The following is a 26,259-nucleotide window of genomic DNA, read 5'->3' on the forward strand; positions in this document are numbered from 1 at the left end:
AGCGATGAGTCGGAAGATGGCTGTCTACAAGGGCCTCTGAAACGTCGGTAAACTTCTACCAGACAACAAGGTGCAACAACCCAGAAGACAGCCACCTTCTAACATTTAAAAACACCCGAACTCCAGTACACATTACTACATCTTAGCAAAGTAATCATTTTACTGCAATCCAAAATATCGATCAGTACAACCGAAAATTCTGTTTATATTGATATCTTAAAATACGTCACATATATTTCCCTTCACCGATATATGCCATCTCTTGATTAATCTATGAAGTTAAAACTTCCATGTCTTCTCCCTCTGCCTTTGTTTCCATTTTAATAAGATGGTCGATGATTGAAAGGTCATCAGTCAGCCAGCTCTTCCCTCTCGTAGTAACTCATTGAACCATCTTCTTCTGGGTCATTTCATGTGTCTCTTTCATTTCAATTTTAATTTTGCATAGAACCTAAATATTAACAAAGATCTGATAAAAGAGTTTTCAAAACTCTTTTTATTCAGAAAAGGAATTTTTCATGAATCATGAAAGAAGTGCATTTTTTCTGTTAATCAAATCTGGTGGATCTTAGAGAGAGCTGAGGATCATGGCCAATGGCAGTGGCATATCAAAAAATTAAAAGAAAATCATAATTGTACTGCAAAACCTGCTTACAATAGAATCCCATGAGACCATAACATTTTTTCTTGTTCACACAAATGGCACTTCTAGATAAAAATATTGCACAGTACGGGATTTATAATCAAAATTACAAGAAACATATGTTAAATATGTACAGCACATTGCTACCGAGCAGTGCAAATTTTCAGTATTTCATCCCCCCCCCCCCCCTTTCTCAGCTACATTTAACAATGGTATTCTGTACATACCCAACAGTTGCACATGTTCGTTCATATCTGTTTTCCCTTTCTGTTTGTGTTTAACAGTGTTCAATTAATACAAGTGAATTTATATTAGTTTTCATTCTATATTCTCTGGACTAGACATATTTTCTAATAAAGGCAGGTTTCTGTTTAAGTTCCCATTTTAGATAGGATTAATTTCTTATAAACTTTAAGTTATGAAGAAGCAGAGCCTGCTTATCTGCAACAATTTTATATGGCACAATAATATCTGTAAGTGATTAGAAACATTTTAAGTTTTTATTAACAAAACAGATTTAAATGACATTAGCATAACAGAGAATTAATGCTCTAAACATTGCTCACACAGGAAAGTAAACTCAAACATCAATAGCACAAATTTCTTCTCCATCCATGAAAGCATTTCTATAATATATAAAATCTTCCCTTAACATCAATACTTGTCTGCAGTACAAAATACACTTTTTTAAATAACATGTCTCAGTCTTAAAGTCATACAAACAACACTAATGTCACTTCCTTGGACAAATGTCAGTGTGTCCTTGGAAGACACTAGTCCTCTTATCACACACCTACATTTCATTAATAGAGATAATAAGACAATGCAACAGTTGCTTAAAATATCTACCTGAATCACATCTGTGTGAATCATACTTGTTTTGGCTGTAAAAACACCCAAGAGACAACAGTAATAATGATGATAATAATAATGGAACACAGTCAAGCAATGCATTTGTAAAACTAAATGATTTTTCTATTTTGTCTTTGCACTGCAGTTGGCTTAATAAAGCTCAATGCACTCTTTTAGCAGAACAAAAATACCATCTACATTGGCATGCAGTTTTTAAAACTATTTTTAAAATAATTTTAAATGCAATAATTTTTTATTATAATAATTATGTTCCTTTTACTGTCTATTAAGTTATTATATCACAGGCTTATTGAGGCAAAATTTGTTTTTGTTTATTCCTAAAAACTTTCTTAGCAGTTTTATCACTAACAGGAAGAAGTTGTTGAGTATGGGTAAAGGGACTATTACAAGTGCCACACACTATTTTACGCTTGTGTCTGATAATACAAACTGATACTATCAATGCCAAGACACGTAACAAATGTTCTTGAGACACTTGTGTACACCCAACAAGAAGCCTGCTTGAGGCGCACAAGTTACCCCCACAAGTATACTGGTTGCAAAATATCTGCAAGCCACAGCTATGTCGCAGATGGTAGGGGCAAGGGGTGAGAAAAACACCTTATATGCTATCACTTTCTCTTCCTCCCCATACCTCAGCTGACTGGTCTCCAACACATGTACCTTTATAAACAATACTTCTTTAGCCTCTCTTATACCTGGGTGCTGCCACATAAATAGTTAGAGATGAGTAATAAATTCATTTTTTGGAACAAATCTCAATGCAAGTTCAAATTTTGAATGCAGAGATGAAATCATCTTTGGCAAGTTACAAGGAACCATTTTCTTCACTGTTTCATATCACAGTATAGTATACTACAGCATCATAAAATTTGAATAAAATGAAAACCATCCTTGATGTTACTTTTTGACACTAAACTGATGAAAACATAACATGGTGCTCATAAGCATAATATGACAAAAAATGAAAAAGTATGATGCAAAACAATCAACTGAGATAGGTGGGTAGCTGAAATGAAACTGGTTTGCAGCAATGCTAACGAGTACAGCCGTTCATGTGATACCATGTGTTTGGCATCTCCCAAGAAAGCACTAATAGTCATAGATTTGGGTCAGAAAAAGGCATGAAGGCCTTGGTGGTGCAGTGGTTCCAGCAACAGCACAGGATTTTCTTTGCTTTTCTTTTAACAGGCACATTGTAGGGGTGTGAATGTGCCTAAACCTCAGTGCCATTGAAAGTGACTCATGTAATAAGTTACAATGAAAAATAAACAACAAAATTTTTCTTCTATCCTGAAAAGTAACAAAATTATGGATATGCTATTCTGGTCCCAATGTGGTGCATTAATTTTGTGTGTCATAAGAAATGTGTAAAAGATACAATGCAGTACACACTAGTAAACACAGCCATGAACACAACTCTTGAGTATATTATTGTACAACATTATAGAAAATGTATAGCGTTGAACAGTTGAATACTTCCAGAACAAATTCTGAAATGAGATGAAGTAATAATGGAAAATTATACATAATAACTGGGTAACAGCAGTTTCACAAAAATATGTGACATATACAAAATTATACATGCCTGTTGACATGTGATTGTGAAGCTTTCATCATTACTTAGCCTATATTCCAGGTGAGTCCCAACCATTTCTGAACACTCCTTATAACTCATGTTCCTTCTAGTAACTATATTTTCTCACCAAAAATTTAAATAAGGCTATCAACATTGAAATCAATGTTCCCTTTGCCTTTCATTCAAGACCACATTTGTGGCTGAATGACATTTAAAGCTTCCTCATATTCCACATCAGTTTTATTTATAGTCTTAATTCCTTCACAGACAAACCAAGCAAGCAGATGTAGCAGCAGTGCTATACACATGCATTCAGGAGGTACCCAGTTTTTAAATCTTGGCTGGGTTACTGGCTATCCTCACAGAGGAATTGTCATGATCTTCCTCAGTCTCCACAGGTAAATTCTGGAATAGTACACAGAAATGGGGCATAGCCACCTCCTTCCAGAGTTTTACCCTCTCATGAGGCACTGTATAATCTGTGCAGCTGAAACACCATTATTAAATAACTGATCACTAAATAAATAACTACCAAGGATTAAGACTGCTTCATCTTAACATGTGCTATATAGAGAAGATCTTAAGTTTTGGCACATAAACCCTAAAGGACATTTTTAGAAGCAAAACTAAAACAGATAAAAACCTATTAGAAGCCATTGTATCTTATATAAACACTGGCTTTAGCACTTTTTACCCACCCACCAGTAAAGTAATGTTTTGTGTTAAATTGGACATGTGATCCAGGTTTACGCATGAAACAGATAGAATAGGACCTGTGAGGAAGAGCCATCCAAGATATTAATAAATCTTATACTCAAGAGCTGCTGTTGCTGCAGCTCAAAAAATTCACAATGAGACCGATATACTGTGATTCTTTTTATGAGAAACTCTGATACATAAGTGCTGTTTGCTTCCTCATACTGTAAGGTACTGGTATTTACTTTCAAACACTAAAAACACAAGCTGGTTATTCTTGGGAAAAATAATGAGGATAACAATAAAAAAAGAACTAAAATGTATAGGAATATTTCCCACAATAGGGGGCATAAGGCACACAGACATTTAAAATTCACAATGAGGAGCAAACAGACTAAAAGACAGCCAGGAAGCTAACAAACGCACATCTGGAAACCTCAAATGGGGCACATAGTTTTCAAATCTTTCAGCCTTTCCTTACTACTCATCACTTGTGGTCTATTATCATATCATCAGTATGAGAAGACACAAAACATTATCTGGCACTTGTAATAGTTTTAAATATGAAAAAATTGAAATAAAGTAATGGATCCAGCCACATTATAATCCTGATCCTCTCTTCTTTGTTCATACATTCCTAAGACATTCGCTTCTTAAATTACCACATTTTTCTCTTTCATCATGTAGGGTGTTGAGCTTGCACTAGTCTATATGCAACAGAATGGAGTGGTAAGCACACTCATCAAACACATATAACATAAAACAATTATATCATGGGGGGGAAAGGAATTCTGGCCATACAAGCTCAGTCTAGTTTGGTGTGCACACTGCCCAGATCACATAATGAGCAGATCTTCTGTAAAATCAGATCTACTATCTTATGTCACTCTTAATTAATTACTCAGTGCAAAGAGTGGGCATCAGGCCCAAACCTAAATAAAGTTTTCAGTTGTTTGCAGAAATGTTCTGCACATTAACACTTTGGTCCTGTTGTGCGATGTGTTAGGAACAACTAGTTCACAAGATGACACAGCAGCGGCAGTAGCGTTGCCTGGACCCACCAGCAGTGGGTGGGGGTGTCACAGGAGCAAAGTATGCATGCACCTTGATGTTAGGCAGGTGATTCTGCTGGCCAAGACATCATTAACTGATTTAGTGACTGACATGACATAAAATGAACATTAAAAAGTAAGATCTGAGAGAACTGACACCTCACAGGAATTTGGTCTGTGGGATTAACATTGTGAGTCATTCCTGTGTAACAAAAATGCTGCCAAAGAAGTTTCAAAATCATTCTACATTCATGCACACAATTTTATATGCTGGCCATAGAGTGTGAGACTTGAGATGCATCATGATGTAAAAGTGAGACATATTCCAATTGAGTGCATATTTTAACAAAGGCATTATTTACCACTGTGAATACTGAATGTACTGACCTTATGTTCATTTACTGCAGATAAAAATCTATATTTGAAAAGTTAATCATGCTGCAGAGAATTAGAAATTATATTTTGTTAAATATTGATCACACTGAAAAATATTTCAAATGAAAGTTATAGAACATTATAATGGGATCTATATTTTATGTCACTTACCAGTAATTTCTATAATGGGCTACTTTTGAGAAAATCAATAAATATCAAACTTAGCTTCAAGAAAAGTAGAAGTTATACTGGTCTGACACAGACCAAATAAAATTTTACTGATGCTTTTGATGTAGAACTCATTACTAACTTCATTAAATTTATTCAGCTGTTTCAGAGATGTTATTTATCTATTTGTGGCTTATTTAATGACGCTACCAGCAGCTCAGACAATATAGCAATAACAATAGGATCATTAATGAATAAGAAATGATATGGAAGGAAAGAGTCATGGCCTAATTAAAGATACCATTGTGGCATGTACCTGGAGGGACTGAGAAAAACCACAAAATCCTCAGCCAGGATAGCCAGTCTCCAGACTGAGACTTGAACCCAGGACCTCTTGAATACAAAGCAGGAGTGTTAACCACTCAGCCACGATGTTCAGCTAGTTCCAGAGAAAAGACATTCATATGGTTGAACACAATATTCCCAGCATGCAACTCATAATTCCTGAATTGCTGGCAATACAGATTTCTTCTTTCTTAACACAAACACTTCATTCTCCAAGTACATAATAAAAGTCTTAAATTATAGTGTAGCAACACAAAGCATACCCTGAGTCGCCGTATTCCAGCACGTGTGATAAGCTGGCAGTCGTACAGCTCAATGCGCTGAAGATTATGGCATGAAATGAGGTGCTCCAAGGAAGCATCAGTGATTAGGGGACAGTTGTCCAGCTCTAGAACTGTCAAATTCTCAGCTGCACAAGGGGATGTCCCCAGGTGGCGAATACCCTCATCCGTAATGAGCTCACAATGGGACAGACTCTGTGACATGAAAGGTAACAGTATTATCTGTTGACTTGCAGTAAATCCTGATACACAAATAACCATTACGTTCAGGTTCAATGAAGTGATAATATCACATTTTAAGTTGGGTTTCTTTTTAACATTTAATATTACATAAATGGATGTGAAACCTTATTCTCTCACACAAGGGAAGGGGTTCTAAACTCATGACCCATAAGCCACAAGTAGCCTGCATCACTCTGTACAACAAAGAAGTTGCTGCTGAAGTTGAATACTCAGTTTGAATTGAATAATTAATAAAAATAACAAATCAATAAGTCTGTTAAATAAATCTAAGAAAATGTAAATGTGTTTATAACAGTAAACAAATTGCCATGCCATAAATTTTTAATAAACTTACCTCGCTTATAACTCAGTGGGATACAAACTGTAAGGATGACTGTGGCTTCAGGTCTTAAAATGTTGAAAACCCCTTCTCTAAGGGAAGAATACAGATTGAGGATTCTTGTCCATAAATTTATGCAACTGGAACTCAATGAGTAACTGTGGTTTTCAGGGACAGGTTGCCATCTTAACCCTGAAGATAGCAACTACAATGATTCCCAAAATGTTGGAGAACTATCAAAATTCGATATGGCCTATCCATGAAAACTGAAGTTACAATTTTATGCAACATAATTAAAAAGTATAATATCAAATGTCATGACAAAATAGAAATTAAGGATATCAGAAATGGATCAGATACCTAATTTTAGCAAAAGCATCTCATTATATCACTGAAATACTAAGCAAATATCCTGTAATAAATAAGCAGAAGATAACTGGTTCACTGAATGACAGGAACATTTCTTCTCTTAATGAATGTAAGTCTGCAGCCTGTGAATAGAATGCTCTGGTTATGTGACCATACACTTTTGTTTTACTAAGACCTATTAAAATGTCCTTTTCTCATAAAATCTGAAGATATTTTCTCCAGATTTATAGGTAGTTGAAAAAACACCCCCAAGTACTACTAAAATTTACTTTTAAACTGAAATCTAACCACACAGACTCCTGTAATGGCAACACAAGTTCCTGTAAGTGGTCTCGGAGAGTTATCAAAGGGATACATACACATATCCATTATATAGTGTTTAAGTAACCTAACAGATAACTTTGTAAAAACCTGAAGAGTGTAATGTGTGAAAACTTGTTTCAACGTAGTTCTAGGAACAACATAGGAAGTGACACCAAATAAAAATGTGATGACTAACCAATTTCTCCAGACGAGGGCATCCCATTGCCAGGTGGATTAGAGTTGCATCTGTTATCAGCACACACTCTTCCAGATCCATCTTCTCTAGTAACCGACAACTCTGTAATTGCAAGTCAGTGACAGTCAGAGCTGCTAGTGCAGCAACTGGAATGAGCCTAGACATGTGATTTTGTATGTTAATCACCTGAACAGCTATATTTTACGAAATTATTGCACTAATAGTCAGAATAGCTGATGTACCTATAAACACACTAACATAAAACATTTACAGAAATTGGGCCTATTAAAAAGAAGTTGAAAAAATTATGTAGCATAATCATGAGACCTCATGAAAGCAAGAGAATTTGGCGCCATGCAGATTTAATCATTTTTATGAAATGTGTATGATCATGATTTTAGATTAAATTAATTATTAACTGATATACTAAAGAAACTAGAAACTGGTAGCACAAAGAAAATACAGTATTTGTGAAGCTTACACATGGTGATAGACAAATAGAAAACAATTATACAGTGAAATTTCCACCAGAAAAAAGTACTGTGGATATAAAATGGATCGTTGTGAAAATGTGGGGAGAAAACAAGCCTGTGCAGGATGAATGTAACTAAAAATGTAATATTTAATTCTTAACCTGTCCCGGGCGGACGACGTCCAGGATCGTCCTGGCATTTAAATTCCCGGTCTGCCGTTAAGCCTAATTTCAAAAGCCCATAATTATGGAAATAATAACGACTGATATATGATGTTTGTAGTTGATCTGGTGTGGAAAAAATGCTCTTTCTGATCATGTATTGGCAACGTCGCATTCTTGGATCTCTAAAGGCTAGTCTGTGAATAACTGCATGACCTAAGAGGTTACACAATCTTCCAAAGAACACTGAGCTGTTTGTTTGTAGAGGTAAGATAACTCATTCTCTCAGTCTCATATGACACGATAACTGCTCCAGCGAAGTAGAGAGGAAAAAAAATTATCTGAAACGGTCAAGGGGCTCCATAATATATATATATAGATATACCGTTATGTTTATCTGTGTCTTCAAATATCAACAATTTTAGCACCCCTATACTCAGAAGTCTATAATCAGAAGAGTTCTTAGAAAGAGACGGTTATAACTGCTAAGTATGATGCATATATGTGGCCTTCAGTTCGCTGTCAGAATATCAGCTGGCACAGACATATTTACTCCCGCGTATTATTGACACAGGAAAGAAATTCAATGCCTCAAAGACATTGCGTCATGTGCAGGAACCGCTAGAAAAGGATAAAATCTATGTATTTGGGTAGTGTTGAGTTTTGCTGACGTTTCAATAACTTACATACAACACTCAACGTCTAATCGACTACTACCATTCCTCACACACAGGATGTTCATATTATACGCTGAAATTATAAAACCATCTTTTAAGAGGGTTTCAGTGAAGAATTGATCATTATATGTTATATAGTTCAAACGTTATGATAAATAAAGTGTTTTAGAGCAAAATTTAAATGGCCACCACTCCTCGCCAAGCAGCGCGGAATTTAAATCCCCGCTCAAAAGGGTTAAAATTGACCACTGAGAAAAGAGAGGCTGGGGTACAGGGATACTGGGAACGACCCGTTCTTCAAATGCCTGAGCACTGCGGGTCCCAACTTTTCGCTGGCTTGATCTATGGACATTTGGTAGGACTCCTCGGACGAGGGATAGGCCCGTTGCAAGGCCTCTACCTGTACACAGAACAGCACAACACAGAAAGATGCGGACAAACATCCATGGATTGAGTGGGATTCGAACCCACAGTCCCAGCGACCAAGCGGCAGAAGGCCCATGCCTCAGACAGCGCAGCCACTGCAAACCCCGAGGCTGAGGTACCTTGCAGAATATTATAAGACAGGCAAATATTACTTCTATTACAATCAACATTTGCCCAAATATCTTGAACTCACCCTGGCAAGCGCTTGGAAGCCTGTGTCTGTAAACTGTGAACAGCCAGCCACCTCAATGGTGCTCAGCATGTGGCACTGCTGTGCAAGGACAATGAGTGATGTGTCAGTCAAGTGAGAACAGCCTGATAAACATAGATAGTGTAAACGTGAACAGTTCTCAGCAAGCTGCTGTACTGCTTCATCCTGGATATCCTGCAACACATATTATATACAAGACTTCAAAAAAGGCATACAAATTAGAACAAAAACACACATCTCAATAAATAAAAGAAGTTGTTTTTATTTCTTAGGGTAGGTTCAATCTTCCACCCAGGTACAATAGCCACATAAAATATTAGATCAACCTTAAAGGAGTATGTCAGTGGTATAAAAAATATCAAAAACTATCATGGATATATGAACCTGTAAATATTATATTAAAAGTATTTCAAGATATCTGAAACTAAAATAAAAACAATAGGTAACTTAAATAAACAAGACTGGAAAGGTATAATCCATACTTGAAATATGCATTCTTTTTAAATTCAGAATTAATAATAAATATTGTCAGTTATCTCACATTGACTTTGAGTTTACAATTATACAAATCCTGTGGTGTAAATTTTCACAAAGTCATGTTTTCTTTAAAATCTGTGCACTTCTAAACCTTTAATATAGATAAAATTACAAAAATATTAATTTTTTATCAGCTTTTGTTAGTAGCTGGTCTTTTATTCTTATTGGCAGGCTTTATTGCATATTTTGTACAGGAACCTGGTTAGACACAGCAACAAGAACAAAGGAATTCACCGTGCATCCATGCAAGTTGATGACTTCTAGGAAGTGACAGTGGTGAGCTAAACAGCTCACTGCCTTGTCATTAATCTGAAGACAACCTGTGGCTATGAACGACTTGAGCTTCGGACACCCATGAGACAGAGCCTCTGCACCTGGAATCAGCAAGCAGCATATTCCTACAAATGTTGAAACAGACTTTGAATCTGATGGAAAACTAAAGCAAGTCCAAATGTACACATGGCATAACAATTATGGTACATTTACCAGAATTTGAAATCTGTTAATAAACAGGGAATTTTCTTGCTAGGGATTCTGCATGTCAGAATTCCCCGATCTTTATGAAAGGCTGGTTAATTCACCACCCAGTCACTTTGGAGTGTAGAAACACATGCAAAAATTCATGCAATATGCTCATTATTATTGCACGATTTTCACCAGAATTAGGTATGCAAATTTTACCAAAACTCACCAATATCAAATTTAATTAAAATCTGTTCAGACCTTCCTAATTTGTTACATAAGCACAGACAGATAGACAAAACAATTTTAATAGGTGCTCAAAAGGGATGCAAATGCACCTAACTAGGTGGTGCTTAAGTGTTGAGCATACAATATCTGATAAGATAAACAATCTCACTAAGGGCAGCACTGCTGATACCAAAAATGGGACACGTGATTACTTGAGTCATAAGCAGTCTATAATAATGCCATTTTAATTCAGTTTCCTTGGAAAAGAGAGTAAGTATTTAATCAAAGCATTGTTTTCTTCCCATGTCAAAAAATTAGTGATTGATTTTTACAATCTTGGAAATTCTTATAGAAAAGTTACGTGGAAAAGCAGTTTTCCTAATTTTCAGGATAAAAGAATGTTGTAATACACATGGTGGCTTCAAAAAATTCCAGGGCAAGAATCTGGTGATACTTCCAGTTACTTTCATAATACTGTTTGTCAGTACCTACACACTTCTACAGCGTTCTACGCTCGGTTATAACATTTCTCGATGGTACCATGTGTGACCTGCTGCGTTGCACTCTTCAAAGCCTTTTAAACTTCTTCATGCACTTCAGGCATTACTTCATTGACAGAAATAGGTTAAAAATAACAGTTTCAGATAAATAGTGTATATGGGCAGAGAAACAAAACTGCTACTGAGAAGCTGAAAAAGCATAAATCCCTGGGTACTGACCAGATTCCGGCCACATTAATTAAAGCAGGAGGTGAAATGTTGTGTTCCAAAATACACGAACTTGTTTGCTCAATAAGGAATAAGGAGGAAATGCCATAGCAGTGGAAGAAATCTATTAATGTATTTTATATTTTATTTAGTGTTCTGTCTGACGACAGATCCATATGAACAAGATCCTTCCACCCTTCTCTCGGACTGGGACCTGATCATATACGTTGTTGGCAGATGATGCAAAAGTGGTTTGCCATTACCTTCTTCTGTGTGTGAATGGAGTAATTGTTGCGATGCCACAGAGAAACCAGGGAAGTCACGGGAGGAAAACTCTGTGTTGCCTAGACCACGGCCTTGCCCAACTACTACTACTACTACTACTATGGCGTAACAGCCCAAAATCGAGCCCTAGCCTCCTCTCTTTTTTAGAGGCTTCTCAACAAATATCATTTTTACAGATGTAGGGGTGTCGGCCCTACGATCCAACCCCCAACCTGGAGGACCAGGGTATTTCTCTTAGTCTGGTCCCTACCCTTGACCTGTCCGGCTTGAGAGGCCCTACCGGTAGCAAAGCTACCGCCGGCATAGCTCTCGGGGTTATCGGGACACACAAGCCCCCCACACCACACCAAGGTGAAAATGGCCTTGTCCAACACAAGTTATAAATTCGGGCACCGCCGGGAATCGAACCCGAGACGCCAGGATTACAAGGCCAGCATTCTAACCGCTAGAACACCGTGGCGTACCTATTAATGTACCAATACTTAAGAAGGGTGATTGTAATAATTATCAAGATATCTCCTTCTTATCACCTGCCTATGAAATTTTATCCAGCATTCTTCTGGCAAGGTTGGCTCCATATGCTAATTAAATTATTGGGGATCATCAGTGTGGGTTCGATTATAATAGACGTACAACTGATCAAATTTTCTACATTCGCCAGATACTAGAGAAAAGGTGGGAGTATAATGGGACAGTCCATCGACTTTTTACAGACTTCAAGAAAGCCTATGACTCAGTTAACAGAGAAGCCCTTTACAATACACGGTATACACAAAAGAATGGTGCAACTGTGACTGGCAACTCATTTTTGGACATGTTGGAAAGCTGGTTGTTACCCCAACTGAATACAAATTATGACGATTACATTCTACAACTGGACGGAGCTCCCCCCCATTTTCACAGGAATGTACGAGTGCTTCTCAATTGTGTTTTTCCACAGCGCTGGATGGGATGAGTTTGATTACTGTGTGGATGTATGTCGTGTGACCCAGGGTGCACACACTGAAGGATTGTAATTAACGCATGAGAAACTTGGACAGTTGCCGTCGCTGACGGTGTATGTTGTGCCCGTGTAAGGTGAGAAATAAATTTTTTATTAACTTTTGAAACCGCACCATTCTTTTGTGTATACACTGTATTTCACTTGAATTTGATGTACCTAAGAAGCCAGTTAGGCTAATTAAAATGTGTTTAAATGGAACCTCTAGCAAAATTTGTGCCTTACGATATACCTTCAGGAAAGTTTAAGAAAATCAGGGTGGTTTGGAATTGAATGGGACACATCAGCTGATGACATTAATCTGTTGGGAGATAATATAAATACTATAAAAGTGAACACAGAAACACTCTTAAGGGCTAGTAGGGATTTTGGTCAAGAACTAAATGCATAAAAGACAAAGTACATGATCATGTCTCAGCATCAGAATTCAGGACAGAACCACAACATAAGGATAGCTAATGAATTTTTTGAAAATGTGGCAAAATTCAAGTACTTGGGGATGACATTAACAAGTGAGAATGGCATTCATGATAAAATCAAGAGCAGATTAAATGTAGAGAAATCTTTTGCCCTTGCATCTCACATTAAAAAAAAATACACCACAAAAGTATAAATTTTCACGCTGTGCTGTATGGGTGCAAAACATGGTTTCTCACTTTGAGGGAGGAATATAGATTGAGGGTCTTTGAGAACAGAGTGTTGAGGAAGATATTTGGATCTAAAAGGGAGGGAGACGGATCATTGAAAAAATTGCATAATGATAAACTTCACGGCCTGTACTCTTCACCTGATACTGGTAGGGTGATTAAATCAAGGATGATGGGGTGGGCAGGACATGGAGCATGCATAGGGGAGGGAAGGCCAGTTTGGTTGAGAGGCCTGAAGGGAGGTGGCCACTGGGAAGACCTATGCATAGGTGGGAGGATAATGTTAAGATGGACCTTCGTCATCAGTACTCTCAGCACTTTAGCTGAAAACACTGACATAGAGGCTACAGCCTAACACTATGATACAGAAAATTACATTTCTCTGCATTTACAGCCCACAAATTTTATTATTCAGTAACAACTGTTAACATAACATTTGCTTTCCAAAATGAGCATTCAGTTTTGTATGGTTGTTAAGCAAGGTCCTCTGAAGATAAAATGTTCCAAAAGATATCTGAATCTAAGTAGGATGAAGTGGGTAGTTTAATACATTACATGAAAAGGAACTTTAAGAAGACGCTTGTCTTTTGGGTTGTTGCACAGTGTAGTGTGGGAGAAGTTTACTGATGTTACAGAGGTGCTTGTTGCATCCATCAACATGGCAGTCATCACATAGTGCACTTCCACCAGCCTCACGGCTCAAAGACCCAGCAGACAGTCATCTTCATACTCTGAGAACCTAAAAACTCAGTAAGGAACTTCATGATCCATACAGGTCCTCTATTATCAGGGTAGTGACAGCAGTCAATTAGTATTGTTGGGACAGTGGTATTTAAGAAACTATGATGGGAAGCATATGTACACTGGAGGGAGAGACAAGATATGAATGGCAATCTTCTCGAGGAACCTCATGCAAATTTACCACTTGAAAGACTGTTGAACCTTTAAGTTCTTCTACCAGAGAGCTAGTTAAGCACTAACAACACTACCTACAAATGACTCACCATTTTCTGTAATGTGGTCACACCAAGATATGTTTATGTGGGTAAGAGAAGGACAGCCATCAGCAAGGGCATTGAGCGAGAGATCAGAGATGGCTGAACAGGAGCCAAGGTCAAGGCGCTGCAGCTTAGGGCAGTGGCGGCTCAGCGATTGACAGGTACTGCACATGAAAAATCAGGAGTACAATTATTCTCAATATTCTGATGCAAACTCAAAGAGTATTTACAAAAATTGTAGCTTCAATTTCACCAATGGATCAAATGTAAAAGAAGGTAAATATCACACTCACCTAAAGCTAAATTAACCCTTTAAAATTATACTTAATAAAAAATAAAGAAAGAATTATAGCAATCATAATCTTATTCACCCACTATACTTCTCTTGTAGCTATACAGGTGTTGGTCTAGCTACAGCTTTTTTTTAACTGTTGTGCAGAGTGAGATTGAGCTTCCATGGTACTGGGCCCTATGTTCACCCTTCAGAAGAAACATGAGAGAATGTGGTACAGCAGTGATATGATACTGACAAAGGAAAACTGAAGAGCTCAAAGAAAAACCCAACCCAGTGCCACTTTGTCCACTACAAATCAATCACATGTGAACTGACGTGGCCATGAAGAAGGGTGTATGCAGTGACAAGCCAGCCTGAGCTATGGCACAGCTGAGCTACACGCTTCACTACTACTATAAACAAGGAGCAAATATTAGTTGTTTCTAATTAAAGAAAAAATGTTGACGTAGGAGAAGTAACAAATTAACAGAGAAATGTTCATTAGCTGCATAATTTGTACATCGCATAGTGATGAAGTCAAATGAAAAATAAACACAATATTTTGATGAGAAGACTCAGAAACAGTGATGAAATTTTCAATTCCATCTGCTTAGTAACTCAACTTCTCAAAATACCCACACCATGGAGTCAGTTGGCTAATCATTATGTTTCGCAGCCCATTTCTCAACTTCTCCAGAGGTGCTGAAAGTGTAGTTAATTAAATGCATCTTTCTAAACAATACATATTAAATGCTGTATCAAAAACAGAGACCTGTCTGTGATCTTCTTACAGCCATTGAGGTTTAGGTCCTCCACATTGCTACACAACTGAGCAAACGTCTTCATGGAACCATCAGCTATGGATTGACAGCCACGCAGACTCAACTTGCGCAGAAACCCTCCACATCGACGAGAAATGTTTTCAATGACTGGACCCTATGGAAGGTGCAAATTTTGCAAATCTTACTCTTGTACCAAAGACCCATATAAAGCCTTGGTCTTAAATATTTATTTCTAGAATAAAATAAATATGTTACTGCCACCAATTCAACACAGTTTCTTTGTCTTCATACCTCAACATCAGTTTGAAAGTCAAAAAGGTCTATCCGCTGCCAATTACTGCCATCAAGTGCAAGAACATTCCAGGCCTTGGAGACTTGTGCACATCGACACAATGATACAACGTCTAGGTATGAAAATATCCTGCAAGAAATGCACTGTTTCAGAATGACAATATATTACTTTAAAATTGCATGAAAACTTGTAGTTAGCTATTCAGACATGATTCAGCAATTTATCTAGGCCTCCCACTAAAGTATACACCATGATTTAATCTTAAAACGGGCATGATGTACTCAGAAAATTCAATCTCATTGGAATTTCAAAACAGTGTACAACTGGAAATATTTTTATCCATAAGGAGCATACAATACACATGTCCATCTGACAGTAATGATTGATTATCACAGTTCACAATATCCAGGTAGTGCAAAGGAAGGATGAAAGCTAAGAAATCAGCAAGGAAAGGAAACAAAACACTCACCTTGCATTTGGGAAGAACATAAAGAGACTGGATGTTTCATAGTTATACTCAAACCCTTCATAATTGTATCTGTCACTGAATGTCATGGTCGCGTGGTTAGTACTCCTGGTTCGTATGCGGGAGATCCCGGGTTCAAACCTCGGTCTGGAAACTGGCTGAGGATTTCATGGTTTTCCTCAGTCCCTCCAAGCAAATGCCAATATAGTACCTTAAATTAGGCCATGAATGCTTCCTTCTACATCCTTTCTGATTCATCATTATCATCCTATTATATAGTCTGAGCTACTGGAAATGCATAGTTAAATAAACTACAAATTTGTACAAGTGTCCTCAGAATAACTCACCTAGCAACAGGTAAAATGCGGTCACAGAAATTTCCTTCATATCCCTCACAATTCACAAAGTTCATACTTACCATATCTCATTTTATGCTAAATAATTAAGCTGATTCAGAGTCATTAAAGTAAGACACCAAAATAAAGCCATATTAATAATACACAAAAATATGATATAGCCTGGACTGGTACCAAGCATTCCTTGAATTTAGCCTGTTCTTACTTAATTTCTTTATGAATAAAATTCATGCAATTAATTTCAATATCACCAAGTCCACACATTCTGAATGCAAATGTGCAGTAATACTGAAGAAAACATAAGCGAAATACTGACTACTGCTAGCACATTTGGAAATTATTACTTTTTCAAAGCTCCAAACATTTTAACACCCTCCCCTTCTTACATCATTGTTAGGCACAAATTAAATAAATTTTGAAGGAGTAAACATTCAAAGTTGCACTTACTCTCCAATGTCACTTCAACTTAAGCAGACAATTACAATTGTTTTTCAACATTTCTTAAAAATAAAAGTACATTTCTTTATTTCTTCTTCACATATTTAATCTGAAAAACATTCTCAAAGATGCTGAGTCAAATCTGACAGTATAATCTGTATTAATTATACTGATGTTACATGAAACATGGATTTAAAATCTGACCTCTCTATGTTGATTCAAACCTTTTTAAATTCTTGAAATGAAGAACTGATATCACACATTAAGACACATCTTTCAAAGTTTCCATACACAAACCAATAGCTCTAATATGGTTATAATTAAACCAGAAATATGTATGGCATAGATCTAGATTATGTTGCATTGTCTATGTAAATTAATACGTCTGTAGATCTTTACAAAGGTTTCTTAGATTTCTTTTTTCTTAGTCTTCAGACTCTGAATCTGTTATTTATCATCCCCAATCTTACAACAAACTGTCCTGACAGGATTAACTCTTGATAGACACAGGGGAATAACATGTCATTCTTCTGCTAGTGATTGATATAGAAAGCCAGAAGAGAATCTTTATGGAAATAAAATGCAAAACTTTACATTCATAAAACATGATAACTATTTTGGACAATGTCCATCACTGTAATGTCCTACTTAGCTGTGTCTAAACACCAACATCACCCATGTGTTTTAGGTTTGTCCATCTCCAAAACTTTATAAAAGTATGTGCAAACAAGAAAAAGATATTTCAAGAACTACAGTAACCATCACAATGATCCACATGAGCAACAGAAAAGTGACTTATTCATAACTGAATTGCAAAGATACATCAATGACAATGACAATGATAATGACAGTAATAATAACAACAATAAATGTCACACCATGCACCAATCACTTCCATTAAACATGTCATGTGCTCATATTCTTTGCACTATTGTTGTTGATTCTACTTTTAGCTAACATTACTGGTATGAAAGTAAAAATATTTTTATATCACATAAAGGGCATTCGGATCAAAACATTCCATACTTCTTTGCCCAGACTAATGGAAATGTTGGAGAGAGATGAATTCCAACATGTGACATAGGAAGAGAGCAGTCATAATCTAAAGCACTCTACCAGTTCTTATAAAGGATATGACAAAACCTCAAAAAATCTTATTTACAATTGTCAAACCCTGGCTTCATAGCACTAAGTGGAGCTGAAACAACAGTTAGTCTCGAATTTCAACACCACAGCTTCAGAATATGATGCATTCATGTTAGCAAATGCAGTTCATTAAACTGATGTCCAAGTAAACTAACTCACCTAAGCAGCAATTCTTTTGGCAACTTCTTGTTGATCTGGGCATCATCATCCGAAAAGACTCTGGCAAGCTGTGAACAAGAATAATACAGTTCTGCATTGCTTCTGGCACATGGCTCAAGCACCAGTCTGTTCTCACTGCTACTTACCCTCCTGTCAAATTGCAGGCACTTCACAAAAGTAGAATGTACCATTTTCCCACCAATAAATACAAGCAATGTTGCAGCTTCAAAAATATGGATAAATCTACCTTCATTCTAGGTGGACAATTGTAACACAGTGTCAGCCTACAGTTCGACGTCATCACACACATTGCAAACAGAAAAGTGGGCAGATGGGTTGTTACAAAGCAAGAAGTGTTAGCGACAGACAGAGTTGTTTGTACCTGCATGTAGCTTTGCTTCATAGTGCACACTGAGAAATTAGATCGCTCTTTCTTGTTGCGGCCAACAGATGGCACCCACCAAGGTCTCACCGCAGCCTGCGCAAAAACAAATAAAACAAAAAACAAAAAACACAGGACTAATAAAGATTTAAAATATCAAATCCAATTGTGAAACATTAAACTGAAGGAAAAGTAAAATCTCACACAAAAATTTACGAGTTTGATACAAATACTTCCATTTTGTGTGTGCATAATTATTTTTTAAAAAATTATAACTATCGTCACATCAATTCAGTTAGAAATAATTCGAAAAGGCAATTGCCCCATGTGTCACAACAAAGGAGGCGAGAACATGGACCATCAAGGACACGGCACGTCCAGCACAAAACTACATAATCGTAATTTTAGCGTTACCTTTTCGAAGCTGCAACACTACTTAAGAGTAACTGACAATCTAGACCTTTAAAAGTAGCTAACTGTTATCATTTTAACTGAAAATGAACGTTCGATAGGCCACTACGTTCAACGACGAGGCAACCTTGGCACAGGCCTACCTTCGTCTCAAAATCAGCTGTTTACTCGGCCCTGGGAATGGCGGATGTCGATCGAGTAGAAGCAGCACATTTATTCTCCACATAGTTCTAATATAATAATTAATGACCATGGATTTTAATACCATCTTACCTCCAGTTTATTTCTGTTGGTGTGTATCATGATGGTAATTCGTGGTACTTCCTTTGTTTAGAAATATTCCTACTAAAACCGAAGGTCAACAAAGAATCCAAATACCAGACTAAATATTTTCCGAGGCTCTACACATCTAAACGAGTCTCTGATTGGACGATGCACACGCACTTCTCATCCACACACATTTTGGCGATTTTGCGTAAAACTGGTCCATTCTTGACATCCAACGCGGGTTAATACATGGATGTGTAACTTGAATTGCTCACGAAAGTAGTTGTGATTGCGTACCTCGTTTAATAAGGTGCCCTGGTGACAGTGAGAAGGTAACAAACACACTTCGAACCAATAAATAAGATCGTCTCATCATGCTACATCAGGATTGGTGGATTCATCCCAAACAAAAACAAATCCCTCCTACAGTGACTTGTGTTTACGTCACGCACGAGGTCGATGTACACCATGCGATCAATGACTGCAGGAAATAAGTCAGAGATAATAGAATTTAATCATCATCCATACAACCATCCTACCACGCATGCTATATTACCTTCCCACCTCATTACCTATAATTTGATTGCTCTAATGTTTGGTGAAAAGTATGAATTATGAAATGTTCCATTATGAGCAGAGGATTTTTCCTCTAGCCTCTGTGTCCAGACCGGCTGTGGGGCCCACCCAGCCTCCTATCCAATGGGTACTGGGGTCCCTTCCCGGGTGTAAAACGCGGCCGTGGCATGATGTTGATTACTCACCCCCATCTAGTGCCGAGGTCAAGAATGAGTAGGAGATATACCTCCATTCCCCCCAAAAGGACCTACATGGTGTGTAGTGGGACAGCGTTACTGCTTTTCCATTATTAACCTTCTCAAGTATCCTGTCACGTAATCCCTCTTGCATCTAAATATTTTCTAAAACATCGTGTTCTCAAACATTGTCAATCTATGTCTTCAATTTAGTATAACAGACCAATTTCCATAACCATAAAAACAACAGGCAAGTTTACAGTTATGGTACTTTAAACCTTATAAACTGTGAAACGTTTGTAACAGATTCCACAAAAATTCGTCCCGCCATTCTCTGGTTTTTAATACGTTTCGACGGATATTACAGGTGGATAGTTAAGGTTACGTTAGGTTAGTGTGTTCAGGAAAGGACGTGCATACACTGAGCATCATGGGTAAAATCATCATTCAACCTCTCGAACAAGCAACTTTCAAGTTGGACCGATTGTTAGAGGTTGCAAAGCATGAGTTTAGAGTCGTCACCGGCTAAATTCTATTAAAATCGTCAGACGTCAGATCAGGATACATAAACAATAATGTTGCCTGTTGTTTTGTATGGTTGTGAAACGTAATCTCTTACCCTGAAGGAAGAACGCAGATTGCAAGTGTTAGAAAACAAGGTATTCAAGTAGATACTTGGACCAAGGAAAAGTGAAATAAGTGGGGAATTTAGAATATCACATAACGAGGAGCTGCGTGAATTGTATAGAACACCTAGCATAATAAGGATAGTGAAATCTAGAAGGCTACGATGGGTTTAACGTGTAGCATGGAGCGGGTGTGATTACAGAATTTCTGTGGGAAATCCTTTTAGAAAGCTCCCACTGGGCAGACCAAGAAGGAGATATGAGGATAATATCAAGATAGATCTTGGGGAACGGGCAAGAAGGATGGTAAATAGATGGAGTTGGCTCAGGATCATGTTCGGTGGTGTTAGATCTGCGGCTTCTGCTACCAGAGAGTTAGTCAGATAGCTGTTGTGGTTTTTGTCCGTAGGTTTTCCGGAGTTCAATGCAATGTTTGCCGATACGTTGTTTAAAACCAAATATTCGACATGGTTCTCACCCCGAATTTATACATTAGACATCTGTTATGATTAGTGCGTACTTTATTCTAGTTAACTCTGATGCGCTGCGGATAGATGTCGCAAAATAGCCCCCCCCCCTCTCTCACTCGACTATACATCCAGACCTTCATCAATGGCAGATGAGGGTTTTAGGCGGGTGAAGTGTATGACTAAAATAATAACATTAAAATGAGAAACGCTAAAACAAAGGTAGATGACATAATTTATCTTATACATTCACATTCCACTTTGTACATGTATAACTCCACATGAATTATATCCAGTGCTTTGGTAGGACAATGAGGATGACGGTACTTGAGGTTATGTCCAACAATTTTAATACATATTATTATTATATTTGTTTTGCATGCGAAATTTAACTTTCCTATATTTACATGTAAAAGTCAAACTATTGACTTATAATTACTGTTATACTGTGATTTGTGAGGGTGGTGAAGGTGTCATGTTCGCCTTCTAGACTGTATTGCAGTGTCGACGCTATAGGTGTAGTTGAAGGGACATACTACCTACAATCTGCAGTTGAACATGGTATCTACCCACAAGTGAACATGGTGTTACAACCTTGAAGACCAAGATCAACACTTTTATGGTATTCTAGGAGAACCTGGTAGCAGAGTTTGAAACCCTAAAACAAATGACGGTTGATATGGGCCACTGTTTAGAGATGCTGCAGTTTGTTCGCAAAGACCTTGAAACACTAGCAGATAATTTGGAGATGCTGGAAGGTACTGTATATTCTGGCATGAATTAGATATTGTCACTTTACACGTTAAGTTGTGCTCACTCTTAGTTGTCTACACTGCCACCATCTTAAGGGCCAAAATTGGAGGTAGTATGTTTCTCCAAAATTTTGGTATCCACCTACAACTCCACATAGCATAACAATTTATAAGACCAACAATGACATTTGTTAAGCTTGTTTGCTTAATGAAGTGCCATACTGAAGGCTCATCATCCCGCTCAACAGAACTTAAGAACAGCGGTCCATACTATTTACAAATTAAAATGTCAGTTTTACTGCCTACATTAGAGGTATGAAATATGATAATTATGCCATTTAGCCAGGAAATTCTGATTCAGGTTTTTTTTTCCAATCAATCACATAACAAAGCAGTATTATATAGGAGACAATAAAATTTGTCTTATGTCATGAAACAGAAAAAACTTCTAATGTACAAAGTATTTTTAACAAAATATATTTTCAAGTTAGAAGCAATATAAGGAGTCTGCTTCTTTACAAATGAAAATAAATTGAATTATTGTGTGTGTGTAGATTAACCGATTAAACTATGACGGCTAATATTGTCTAAAAGTGCCATAAGTGTTCATTATGATTTTAATCTCTTTCAGCTCTGAACAAGGACTGGTGTCATTCATGTAAAGAGGAAGAGAAAATCAAAAACAAGAATAATGTAGAGAAACAATGACAAATTTGTATTTAATAAAAATCTATTTTTCTTTAATGTATTATTTCAATTGCATTTTATAGTCCTGAGGTGTGTGTGGCCTAGGTGATTGGTTAATTTCTGGCACTGTGGGTATGGAAAATTTCCTAATCATGTCATCCTGGTGAGCTGTAGGTTATCCTGTTCTCCAGTCCCTGCTGCTGGCTGCTCTTCTTCCTTGTGTCAGCATCAGAAAATGCATATTACAGTGCACCACAGTTGAGAAATTTACGAACACACACTCGTATCTTAGATGAGTTGTTACCGAACGTCATGGTCAAGTGGTTAGCACTCCTGCTTCATATTTGGGAGGTCACAGGTTCAAATCTCAGCCTGGAGACTGGCTATCTTGACTGGACTCTTTTGTGATTTTACTTAGTCCCTCCAAGCAAATTTCAGGATAATACCTTAAATTAGGCCATAACCACATCCTTTCCTATTCATTATTTACTATCCTCTCATTCAATACTATATAGTCTGAGGTACTGAAAAAGTGTCATTAAATAAAATGCAAGTATATAAATTTCCATGTTTGGGTGATTATGATGGTCACTAGACAGGACGCAATTTAATATTGACTCAAAACCATGGAGGGGTATACTTTACTTTTCCACACACACATTTAAACAGGAAACAAACTCACGACCCAAGACCACCAGGTCCCCAAAGCAGTTCAATTGTTAGCATGCATTTTGTGCGACAGTATGTGTGCACTGGTGAACTGGTGGTGGCTCATTAGAGCTGAAACACATATGCATATAATAAAAAGAATACAGTACTAAAGGACTGATGGGGAAATTGCTTGTTCAGATTTATGAAGTGTTATGTGTTGTGACTTATGTCTTTGATTATCCTGGTCTCTGCTACTCTGAGCAGAGTAAGAGTCTGAATTTTTTATAGGAACACCCAGTGAGCAGAATTTCAAGTTTGCTCTGGATATACCCATACAAGTCTTTACAAAATGCACATCCAGTAAGAATATAAGAAAATACTTGAATTATTTGACAGACATTCCATACAGGCATTGCAATGGAGAGCTTTCTCAGCAGGCAAGAGAACTTGCCTTGTTATATGCAGTCAGACTGAATAATGGTACAGACAGCTCATCTATACTTTTTTATTTAACAACACTTTTCAGTAGCTCAGACTATGTAGTGTCAAATGAGAGGATTATAATGAATTGGAAAGGATGCAGAAGGAACTGGTCATGGCGTAATTTAAGGTACTATCCAGGCATTTGCCTGGGGGGACCGAACATGGAAAGTAAAGGAATCTGCATTACAGATTATCCCTCCTCAAGGCTGGATTCTATGTTTTCCTGATGATGGCATGGGCCAGGAAAGTTCACACAACAGACCATACCATAGTGTCACTGGACACTAGCCATCAAATGAATTGTTATACTATAACTACAATCTTCAAACTTAAGATGTATACAGTAAACCATCATTAACACTAGTGTTACATATAACAGCAGAGATAAAAAAAATTAAGACACTCTTAGTTTACCTCACGAGTAATGGTAGGATTGAAAACTGTCTGTACTAAAATGATGACAAATCAGAATGTAAAGCCAGTTTTTGTTTACTTAAAAAGTGATGGCAGAACTGAAAAACATGGCAGATATAAAAATATTAACTTTCCCTCACTTGTTGATTGTAGTCTCCTGGGTTGCGATGCTGTGTAGTCTTGTAAGTGGTTGCCAGCATGTCAGAGGAACATACTGCTCCATCTTCAGATTTGCTCATAACTGACTTTCACAGTCTTTCGAATATTGATAATATTGACAGATTTAACATGGTTGATCCAGTGATAGAATGCACCACAGAACAATGAACTGTGGCCAGAGGGTGCAAAACTATCAAATTTACAAATGAATGATGGTTCTTTTATAAAATGAAGCTTTCATAGTGACTGAACTCTATAAAATTCTCTCAGGCAACAAGCCATGTCAGTTCTAGACAGAAGCCCAAAATTTGTCTGAGAGGATTTTATTGAATTACAGTATGATAGCCAACAACTGTAGTTATAGTTGTCATGTGCACTGAGGTGATCATATACTTTAATATGTATTGAGGTTTAGGAGTAGATCATCAGTGTATTGGATTTGGGACAAAGAATAAGCAAAAATGAGCATCGGTTGTTGAAAGGAATGGTATAAGAATGGCTTAAGAGAGAAGGAAAAAAACCTGATGGAATTTGGAAACTTGTGGACTAATGGACCAAATGCACTGAAAACAGGTGATGTATAAAAATAAGATATCAAAATCCTCATTCCTTCCAGGAATCAAACCCTGGTAGTCCTGCCCACAGACACTTTACTGCTAGAACTATTCCAGCTCACAGCCACCAAGATTGGTAAATTGTAAATTAAAATAATTTGCCAAGTTTAATTCACAAATTTTTCTCATTTAGATCATTACCCAAGATTGCGACCATTTCAAAGTACATGTTAGTATAATCCATGGACGAAACAGATGAATAAACACTACTAACGCTACTGTGTTTCAGTATCTTGAAACATCAGCATAAGAACCACTGAAACTACAAATGTGCATGAATTAAAACACAGGCCTGTCACTGTGGAGACCCATGAATTTGCAGTGGACAGTGCAGCAAAAACTTTTTGTATTCCTCTGCCTATCACTGTTCCACCATTACTCCATACTTACATATCACTGACATGGCTTCACTTCTTACCCACCATTTCTCATTCATTTTCTGAGAAAACAACTTAATTTCTGGACTCAATTAAGCAATCTCCAAACTAAAGATATTTTGACCCTTTGCGGTCCACTGTCAGACTGAGTCCGCCACGTGTTTTACAAATTTTATACATGATCTGGAGTCAAGCTGAGGCTGGTAAACAGAGTCAGCATATCATTCAAGCCTTTTTCTTTGCACTAGTTCTATCCTAGTTTTCCTCATAAGACTTTGTGAACCTTATAACAGTGAAAGGAGACTGGAGAGAAACGTTTTATTGTGGCACGTGTCCAAGGAAGCCATGACTCCACCCCAACAAGTGTTTTGTCATATATCATACAGTGAAGAAATACCATTAGGTATGTAGCCGTCATATTTACTTAAAATAGAAATATTTAAAATTTGATAAAGTTATAAAACAAATATTTCATCTTCCTAGTAGGAAATTAAAATTTTTAAATTATTTTTGATGCATAGAGCAATTTGCCACTGATATAGGCATACAATTCATTCATCTTCTTTTCAAGCATTCTTTATGTATAGTGACTCCATTGTTTACACTTCGCATTCTGCTGCTGAACTTGGTCTTGAACTTACGAACACAAACAGCTTGAAAAGTAGCTTAGCTCTGAGATTATGAAATCAGATGCTTATACATCATATATCTGCATGTAATAAGAGATGTTTACATGTCGCCAAAGTCATATCTATTGACTTAGTCGTGCTTTATTCTCTACCGAACAACAGCAAGCAGAAAGGCACCATTTACTACACATCTCACTAGTGACAATGGTACAGTCCATGAAAAATATTTCACATAGTCAGTATTTCAACAGTAGGAACGGTGATAATTTCAGAACATATTTTCACCACATTTAGCAAAGTTTCTTCCACTTTATGAAAGTTATAAAAGACAATCAAATCCGTTCATAACAGTAGTTGAATTTACATAGCTTAGTGGTATTTAAAAGGGACCGCAAAGGGTTAAATGGTCAAAAGAAGTTAA

General features: G+C 37.1%; 1 protein-coding gene and 1 long non-coding RNA gene across 11 annotated transcripts; one reads left to right on the plus strand and one right to left on the minus strand.

Annotated features, from left to right (window-relative positions):
• Positions 1-1,121: 1,121 nt before the first annotated feature.
• LOC110837035 (F-box/LRR-repeat protein 20) lies at positions 1,122-19,598 on the minus strand. 10 transcript variants are annotated; one of them, XM_087360876.1, is made up of 12 exons: positions 19,234-19,598; positions 18,550-18,645; positions 18,168-18,235; positions 15,602-15,731; positions 15,301-15,464; positions 14,261-14,418; positions 10,162-10,301; positions 9,373-9,564; positions 7,443-7,544; positions 5,995-6,207; positions 5,703-5,825; positions 1,122-4,916 (listed from the first exon to the last, which is right to left on the minus strand). In XM_087360876.1, the coding sequence occupies exons 1-11, from the start codon at positions 19,261-19,263 to the stop codon at positions 5,733-5,735; spliced, it is 1,386 nt and encodes a 461-aa protein (XP_087217002.1). In that variant the 5' UTR covers positions 19,264-19,598; the 3' UTR covers positions 1,122-4,916; positions 5,703-5,732. The 10 variants fall into 10 exon arrangements, with proteins under 10 accessions (XP_087217002.1, XP_021934474.1, XP_021934473.1 ...); XM_022078782.2 differs by having other exon boundaries at positions 1,122-5,825; XM_022078781.2 differs by lacking the exon at positions 5,703-5,825 and having other exon boundaries at positions 19,234-19,594.
• Positions 19,599-21,190: 1,592 nt separating this feature from the next.
• On the plus strand, positions 21,191-22,568 carry LOC147871518 (uncharacterized). Its single transcript, XR_015538742.1, has 3 exons — positions 21,191-21,294; positions 21,704-21,830; positions 22,456-22,568. It is a non-coding gene; the product is annotated as an uncharacterized LOC147871518 (long non-coding RNA).
• The last annotated feature ends 3,691 nt before the right edge of the window (positions 22,569-26,259 follow it).

This window comes from Zootermopsis nevadensis, unplaced genomic scaffold (assembly GCF_977971745.1).
Source record: "Zootermopsis nevadensis isolate Lab colony 2312 unplaced genomic scaffold, Znev_1.0 Znev_ptg000050l, whole genome shotgun sequence".
NCBI classification, from domain to species: domain Eukaryota; kingdom Metazoa; phylum Arthropoda; class Insecta; order Blattodea; family Termopsidae; genus Zootermopsis; species Zootermopsis nevadensis.